Source organism: Pongo abelii, chromosome 10 (genome assembly GCF_028885655.2).
Source record: "Pongo abelii isolate AG06213 chromosome 10, NHGRI_mPonAbe1-v2.0_pri, whole genome shotgun sequence".
In the NCBI taxonomy this organism is placed as follows: domain Eukaryota; kingdom Metazoa; phylum Chordata; class Mammalia; order Primates; family Hominidae; genus Pongo; species Pongo abelii.
The window spans coordinates 60,672,092-60,681,175 of NC_071995.2; the positions used below are offsets into that span (position 1 = coordinate 60,672,092).

Below are 9,084 nucleotides of genomic sequence, written 5' to 3' on the forward strand. Positions count from 1 at the left end.
TACATTTTGGTGTATTGTGTGAAACAAGGTTGGTTGTGAAGGATTGGGTCCCTGCATAAAATTCCTTGAAAGCCAAGGAGAGTAGTTTAGATTTGAGATGGCAGGAGTCTGGAGTGATTTAAGAATAAATTATAAAACCAAGGAAGATAAACTTGCAATCATAAGCAGGATAGGATATATACAGTATGGAAAGCTAAGCTAGAAAGCTGTTGCAATTTTCTTGCTACGAGGTGATGATAACAAGAATTGATTCACTAACGGTGGTCATATTCAGAAAGGATACTTAAGATTCCTGATATGCGGGGAGGGGGGAGAAAAAGTTGATGGTAACAGTACATTATATGTGGATGATGAATATATTGGTGTTAGCACTGTGAAAAACATTATGGAAAGGAATCTAAGTGATAATTAAAGTAGTATAATGACTAAATTTAGTTGGAAACTACTGCTGTAACAAATCTGTATACCATAGACCAAACAGGTGTTTAGTGGCCATTTAAAAATCTGTGCCATTATGGCAAAGGACATTTGCTTTGGTACAGAATAATCTGATCCACTGCGCAGTCAATGAGCAGTGAGGATTGATTCCCATGGCCGTCCAATCTTTGCTTATCAAAGAAGGATGGTGTGAAGTTTCTACAGACTTTCTGGTAAGTGATTGATAGGTGAGTTTATGCTTAGGGACTGATAGGTGAGTTTATGCTTTGTCAACTAAAGCATTTAATTGCAAATGTATTATGTTTACACAAATAAATATTCTTAATTGGAAATAGTTTCTGAATATGCACGTAAAAATGTTGTTATGTAATATGTCAGGCAGGCTGATTTTTAACTCGAAAACTTCTACTTTAAGAAACTGTTTGAGTCCCATCGCCTATATCATGTAGAATAGAAACAAAAAGCCAGTTATTTAATTTTTAATTTGCAATTAAACTCTTGGCCAAGAGGATCTGTTGTCCAAAATTACATCGTGATAGCTTCAGGAAAAAAAAAAAAAAAAAAATCTTACTTTGCCAGAAAGGGAATTATACAAGGATATCTTTATGAGTTGCTGCCAAATTTTGTAATTTTGTTCTAGACCACGGCCCTCTGGCCTCCATGAAGGATCAAAGTCTGGGCAAAGACAATTCTAAGTTGTAGGTAAACATGCTTTTCATTTCCCTCCATTCCTTACTTTTGTCATAAGCAGTCTGGATTTTCAGGGGTAAGGCTGATAGGGTTGCCAGATATAGTCATTAAAAATTGAGAATGTGCAGTTAAATTGGAATATCAGATAAACAATTTTAAAAATATATGTAACACACATATGCCAAAACACTGGTTATTTGAAATTCCAATTTAACTGAGCGTCCTGTATTTTATCTGACAAGCCCTAACTTCTTTAAAATAATTTGTTAACCTCCTACAAAAAAATCTCTAAATGGGAGGAAAAAAAAAATCCCGTAAGTTGTCTGGGCCAAAAGCAGAAGTGGCTCCATGGCAGCCAGCCTTCTCCCTAACTTGGCTTAAAAAGGAAAAGCCAAAACCAGAAGTCCCAAAAGCTTGCGTTTAAAGCGAGCTGTGCCGCAGCTTTCCCGCCTGTTTTCTGCGGAATGTAGCACGGCGGCCACCCCGCGTGGGTGGGGCTGGTATGGTTGTGTCCTTGCTGGTTGGGAAAGGAGGTGCCGGAAACTTCAAACCACGGCCAGGGTACAACGTGTCCGCTTAGGCGGCGGTATGCGCCGCCATCTTCTTTGCGGGCAAAGGCCGAAAAAAGTTTGGTACTCCACTTTCACCCGCTGAGCCGATGGAGGGCATCACCCGCTGCCTCAGCACTCCGGTGACGTGCAATCGGGGTCCCCTCTTTCAGGGCTGATTTCTGGTGGCACGTCGAAGCCTGCCAAGGCGGGGAAAGGGGACGCCGCCTCTCTCCCGGATGTAAGATGGCGGCGCGGGGGGCGGCCTGGTGGGGCGGTCACGTGGTGAGGAGTAGCGCGCGAGCTTCCTTAAGTGATCTCTAAGGTTCGTCCGGACGCACAGGAGCAGCGGAGCGCGAGACGGGTCTTGTGTCCGCACGCGTCGAGTCGTCGCTGTCGCCACCCGGGCCATCGCCCGGCCCGGTTTCACTGTTAAGGGGTTTTCGTTTGTTCCGTTTTCGCCTCCTGTAGCGCTGAACGGGAATTCCCCGAAGGGTGCTGGGGAACGGGTGGCCTGGGGACTTCCCGGCTATGCCTTGGCTGCTGTTTGGCGGAGCCGGCGGCAGCCTCTGCTGGATGCGCCCCGGCGATTATCGGCGCCGAGAGCGGGCCGGCGGCGGGTTCGACAGCGCGGCGCGGGTGGGGGCGCGGGTGCCGGACTCGGCCGCAGCCCAGCCCCCACCGGGGGCTCGGAGCAGGGAGGGGCGCGAGCGGCGCAGCTCGGGACGTGGCGGCAGCTCCTAGCGGGCGAAGCGCGGGAGCGCTGCTCGCTGCCTCTCGGGGGCAGTCCAGAACCAGTTGGTGTCTGACTGCGCTTTTGCCGCCCATTTCCTGCTTTCGAGCGGCTGAGGCGACGCGCTCCCTTCGGGCAGTGGAGGGAGCGGCTCTCTCCGCAGGACACCGCCTTCTTTCTCTCTTCAGAGCGGTGGCTGACGTAGAGAACGCCGGCTGTAACACCCGGGCGCCGGCGCCGGCTCTCATCCCCGTAGCTCTCGGGGGGCGCCGGGAGCAGCCGAGCCGCTGGGTGCTGGGCGGGGTCTCCGGGCGCGGCGCGGTGGGGAAGGCAAAGGAAAAGAAGGGGCGGCGGGCCGACGTCGGCGGCGAGGAAGGACGGAGGAGCGCCGGAGCCGCTTTGCTGCCCTCCGCGTGGTCCCGTGCCTCCCCGACACCATGGCCCTGGCTGAGGTAGTAGTTTGTGCTGTTGGTCGGGTTGTGACATTGCCCGCTGTGGAGATAACTGCGCAAGCTACTGCCTTGCTAGTGCTGGTGATGCTCAGCGCCGCGGAGGACAATGGCTGGGAATCCCCTTTGTTTTCCGGGGCGCTGCCTGGGACAGCCCGCGAAGCCTCGGCGCCCGGCCGGCGCGGCCACCACCGGAACCGTTAGTTTCACATTTTCCTAGAAGGAATTGAGGGGAGTGGGGTGGACCGCGATGCATTTTAAAGGTTGGGAAAGAGCTAAGCCATTGGATTCCTTTTCTTGAAGGAAGGAGTGGAATTGTGTAAGATAATTGATACAGATAACTTTTTCACCCTGAAAAATTCTAACACTTCTTTCAGCAGTTAAATGCCAAATTTAGTGTGTACCTGTTTTACTTCATTCTTTAGCTGTAGGTTGGAGTGGTGTGAGCGATCTGCAGAACTGGCATTAGAGGGGCAGAAGTAGACCTGATAATTAAAGTTTATGCCTTAACATTTTAGATCTGGTTTCTGATATGCTCTCTTAGTAAATCTGAGCGTGTCTTTAAAAACGTAAACCCAAAGCAATTTAAAGTTTCTCTTTAAACTTTGCAACTCGCGAATGAGAAGATTGAAATTATTTGTAGGTAATTGCACTATTCCGATTTTTTAATGTATGAGGCAAACAAATAAATTCTATGTACAGTGTGCTGTGAATGGTTTTGTTTTTTGTTTTTTCTTTTTAGTTTAACCTTGGGTCTCAGATTCCGCTGGTGTGGTGGGTTGGTTTTTTGGTTTTTATGGCTTTTGATTCTAATGTTATGTGGTACTTATATCTTTGAGGTTTTGTATGGGAGAAGAGGACTAGGAATTGAAAGTGGTTTCTAGATTTGAGTTTAAAATCTACTAACACTCATTTTGATTCCTGAGTGGCCACTACTCCTAATAGGAAAATACCTTTGCATAGAGAAAAAAGGTAGTTTGGATAACTAATGAAAATACTCAGTGTTCTAATACCCTGAAGTCTGCGTGGAAAACAAGATACTTGTATTTTTACATTTTATTTCACTGAGGGAAGTAAGTGGTCAGTTTTAGTACTTTTCTTTGAAAACTGATCTGTATTTATACAGAATAGGTAGTTTTGAATATAATGTAATCACAATTTTCTATGGTTTTCTGATGCTCAGTTGAAAAAAAAATAAGGCAGTTCTTTAAACCAACCAAACCAAACCCTTCAGCAGGAGTTTGATGCTTTTATCATTCAAAAGTGATCTAATATATGTACCTTGGTTGGGTTTGGTTTAGCCTTGAGAATAACCTTACTTAATCTGATCTCATCAGGATGGAGCCGCCTCATTGTGGGAAGGGCGGTGAAGAACCTTATCTTGAATCTTAGGATGCAGAAAATGCTTGAATGTTGGCTCTTGAAGTTTGCTTTTCTTGGTAGCAAAGCAGAGTAAATTCAAGGCTTTGTTAAGTGCTTGTTTTCTTAAATAATGAAAACCTCTGCGGTGCTGTGTCAAATCTTGGTTTATGGAGAAACTAATCATAACATGCTAATTTCATTATGATTTTATTTTCCAAAACACTTCATTCAACCAACCGAGGTAATCATCCAACCCACTACACGCTAACATTTTTATGCAGAATCAACAGTTGTTAATCTGCACCCCAAAGTATAACAAATTCTGCTGGTAATTTAAACTAAGTGGATAAGCACACCAGAAATGCTCAATGTCCTATACAGATAAACTATTCATACTTTATATCTTGTGCTTTTAAAGTAAATTTTATCCACAACTACATATTGCCCAAATAGTAGTAACATTTTTGAGTTATTGGATGTAAAAGTCCTTTGAGAGGTTAACTGTTTTCCTAAGTTACAAGAGAAAATACTGCCACCAGCCGACCTGTTTTAGTCCCATAGCTATATTTCTGCTCTAATCTCCAATTTTAAAAATGAATCTGCTAATTACATTTGTCTACACACCAACTGAAAATTACCAACTGAACATTGTCCTTGTTGACAGTTTCCCACAAGATGAATTTGATTTATCAAAAATACAGCTTTCTGAACTTAGTATTATTGACATTTACTTGGTGCAATTAACTTTTTTGTTAAAGGTCTGTTGTCAATCATTTAAATAATTTGTAGTTGTAAAAAGCCACTGATGGAAAGTAATAAGGCAGTATTTTGAGTGCCCTTCTCAATAAGTACATACTAAACCAAAGGAAAGCTGGGTTATGGTAATAACATTTTAATAAATGCCATCCTCAATTGGAAATGGAGACGGTGTTATGGTATATAGGGCACACCATATGGAGAAGATTCTTGGAGAACACAGTTTTGCTTCATACTTCAAAATTCCTGATTGCTAATCTTACATAGAAAAGCTTTGTTGACAAGCTATTTTAAAATAACCTTTTGGCAGGTAGGCAAGACTGACTGGCAAGGGTGCACTGAAGACATTGTGTCTTGTGGAGTGGTCCCCAAAGAATTCCTGCCAGAGGCACCTGACAGCACAAATTAGCTCTTCAGTGTACAAGCACAAAGCACCAAAAAGGCTGAGATTTCTTCCTAGCTACATGCTCTCTCCCGCTATTGTTTATTACACTCCACCTGCTCCATGGTGAAGCTGACAAAGGAGATACTATTAATTTCCTTTCCCACTGAATAATCCCCTCTGTAATTTCTACAACAAAAGGTAAATAGGGCAATCATCTTCGAAAATGAATTAGGCCAGATTGGTAGTACCCAAAAGGAGAATTAATGACCATTGTCATAAACTCTGAAAAGCTGTTGGCGCTACTGATAATCTAGATAATTAAGCAAAAATTTGAAAATTACTTCTAAGATTGTCTAATGAAGTTCACTAAGTGTTTTTGTTAGGTTATCACTATTGGGCACCATGAGGAAAGCAAAATAATTGTATAGCTAGGAAAGATGTTACATGAAGTGTTTAAGAATCAAAATGTAATTAGCTGAGTGTGGTGGTGGTGCGTGCCTGTAGTCCCCACTGAGGTGGGAGGATCTCATGAGCCCAGGACTTTGAGGCTACAGTGAGCCATGATTGCACCACTGCAGCCTGGGCAACAGAGTGAGACTGTCCAAAAAAAAAAAAATCAATGTGAGCTCAATGCAGTGATGTGCACCTATAATCCCAGGTACTCTGGAGGCTGAGGCAGGAGAGTCACTGGAGCCCAGTAGTTTGAGACCTGCCTGGACAAAACAGTTGACATTCTGTCTCAAGAAATTAAATAAAGAATCAAAATGTGGGCAGGTGAGAAAAACATTAGTGACCTACTTCACTTTTGAGACCTGGCAGAAAAGTGATTGAATGAGCTAAGGGAAGGGAAGTATGGAACACTTCAAATAGTATAGTAATTTAGGGAGTTCTTTTGGTTAGGTTTGTTGCCTGAGATCTTGGAGATGACAATCGCAGTGATGATATTCTAGGTGATTTACAGTTTACTTTCGTATTATCTGCTACAAATACGCTGGGAGTGTCATCAGAATTAAAAGAAATATTAGCAGTTCTACATGGAATTTATGTGTTTTCTTATCTCAAGTTGAAAATTTTTTTTTGGTTAAATTTGTTTTACAGTTACCTTTCTTTAAAAGTGCTGTTTTGTTCAGATGTAATGGAATTGTGCCTACACAGGATTTTTGGCCACTAAATTTGTGAATAGGGTCCTTCAAAGGCATACTATTGACATCCGATAGTGTAACTTTAGTCTTTTAGTTATATCAAATATGAACAAACCTAAGATACAATCTTGTGTTTTTAAGGATAAGTTCCTAGTTCTTTCCTCTTATTCAACATCAAACAACACTTACAGAAAATATATTATTTTCTTCGAATCAGGTTTACAAATTCCGTTAGTTCCATTATAATATAATTGAGAGTATTTTATCATGGAAGTCAGGAGTTCGCAGAAAGCCAAACAGTGTGATATGTCACAGAAAATTCAAGTAAATTAAGGACTAAAAACTGTCCACAGACATTGACAGTTTAGATCATATATGTAGTTGTAATGTGTTTTCTGTTATACATGAAAAATCCCTTAACTGCTCTTTGGTTGAGTAATAAACAATTAACGGGTGTTTTATCTCACTTTGAACATAACTACCAAAAAGGTATTAAGATTCAGAGATTGCTGTTTTAATATTCTGCACATAGTATATTTTAAAGCCCTTGTTAAACAGAAGTATTATGTAGATACAGGGCATGGACTAGTTTTAGTCATAATAGTAACACTGACTTAATGTTAACATAATAGATGGCCAAAAGAGCTGACTAAACTCTAAAATCAGATACATAAGCAAATTAAAATATATTTTTCTGTTTTAAAAACAAATTTACATACTTTTTAAGAGTTTAGACGAAAAACCTAAGAATAAGAATCCTATCTGCCATTCATTTCTTTTTGTAGAGAATGAAGCTTATACAGAATAAATAAGTTCCAGATAAATTCAACAGATGAATCGGATGCCTACTGTATGCCAGGTGCTGGGAATATACAGAAGATAAAACAAACACAAACCCACTCCACATTATGGAATTCACATTGTAAAAGGAATACATTTCCCTATAATAATAATTACAGACGTGTAGTGAGGACAATCCATGGGTCACCTGAGTTGTTTTCAAACCTGAGTTCCACTCATACACCTGTTCTAGAGCCCTTTCTCCAAAACCACTATTGATATTGCAGTTGTATGTTTAAAAAAAGCCATTTCCCATTGATTTTTGTTATAATTCTACCTGTATTTTTTTTAAAAAAGATGATAATTTAGTTTCACCAGGGCTGTTTTCTTTCTTTTTTTTTTTTGAGACGGAGTCTTGCTCTGTCGCCCAGGCTGGAGTACAATGGCACGATCTTGGCTCACTGCAACCTCCACCTCCCAGGTTCAAGCGATTCTCCTGCCTCAGCCTCCCAAGTAGCTGGGATTACAGGCGCCCGCCACCACGCCCGGCTAATGTTTGTATTTTTAGTAGAGACGAGGTTTCACCATGTTGGCCAGGCTGGTCTCGAACTGCTGACCTCATGATCCGCCCACCTTGGCCTCTGAAAGTACTGGGATTACAGGCGTGAGCCACCGTGCCTGGTCCGCCAGGGCTGTTTTCTATCTCCTAAACAGGATGACGCTGCAAGAGATACTTCACCTTTAAGAGCTTACAATGTTGTAGCAAGTGTCCAACTACCTTGTGGGGGAATCTAGACCACATAGCCAGACATCACATTTTATGATGTACACTCTAAACACGGTAAAAGTTCAAAGAAGCAGGAGCGCACTGTGAGTAGGTAGAGAATGCATCTCTCTGGAATGGAGAGCGATTATGATGAGCCTTGTGGTGCCTGAGAACAGGAAAGAAAGAATCAAGTATCTATCCTACCTTCCTTATATAATTTATACCTCGGGGTAACTAAATGATTGTGAGGCAGATTTCCTCATTACACAATAATTCCAGTTTCACAGTGCAGAAGGTCTGATAGAAATAGAATGTTAACATTACAACAGCTCATGAAATAAAGCTAGACCTCTTCAATGGCTAACTTAATGGTTGAAACCATTAAGTAAAATGCTGATGGAGAAGTATTTGATTAATGAATCAGTAGTAGAAAAGTATTTAATTCATGGATCAGGGTAACCACACTTAAACTCACTGATCAATTTTAACATTACAAAAACAGATTACTAGATATTCTAGTTCAAATAATTGAACTAGATAGTGGTTTACTAAGACTCTAGACTCTTCATTAGGTTTCTAGATCTGATGAGTAGTTTATTAGAAATTTAAGATATAGGGGAACATCGTTAAATCACCACAGGAGTGCAAGTAGCAAAAATCCACACTGAAATTCTACAGGACAAATGATCTGATTTAAGAAAAAAAAAAATTTTAAGGGAAAAAGGGCAGGAAAACCTGTAGAGTAAAATGAATTTAAAGATATTTATCGGTTTAATTGTAATGTATAGACCTTGTTTGGATCCTAATTTGATCAAAGCTAACCACAAACACATTTATGAGACAATTGGAGAAATTTTAAAACTGAATATTGGAAGTTAAAGAATTGTTTTTGAAAATGGTATTGTGGTTATATTTTTAAAAAATCTTTTGGTGTATGCATACTAAATAATTTACTAATGAATGATATGATCGGACTTTGCTTCATACTTTAATCAATGGGGGATGGGAAGCATATATGGGAGTACACAGGAAAGA

General features: G+C 41.2%; 1 protein-coding gene across 1 annotated transcript; it reads right to left on the reverse strand.

Moving 5' to 3' along the window:
• Positions 1-901: 901 nt before the first annotated feature.
• On the reverse strand, positions 902-8,738 carry LOC112135723 (putative uncharacterized protein encoded by LINC01465). The gene has a single exon (XM_024256396.3). The coding sequence runs from the start codon at positions 2,655-2,657 to the stop codon at positions 2,109-2,111; it is 549 nt and encodes a 182-aa protein (XP_024112164.2). The 5' UTR covers positions 2,658-8,738; the 3' UTR covers positions 902-2,108.
• Positions 8,739-9,084: the final 346 nt, after the last annotated feature.

Excerpts from the sequence above, each read along its gene's own strand:
- LOC112135723 (XM_024256396.3), bottom strand. The coding sequence starts at position 2,657 with ATGAGAGCCGGCGCCGGCGCCCGGGTGTTACAGCCGGCGTTCTCTACG.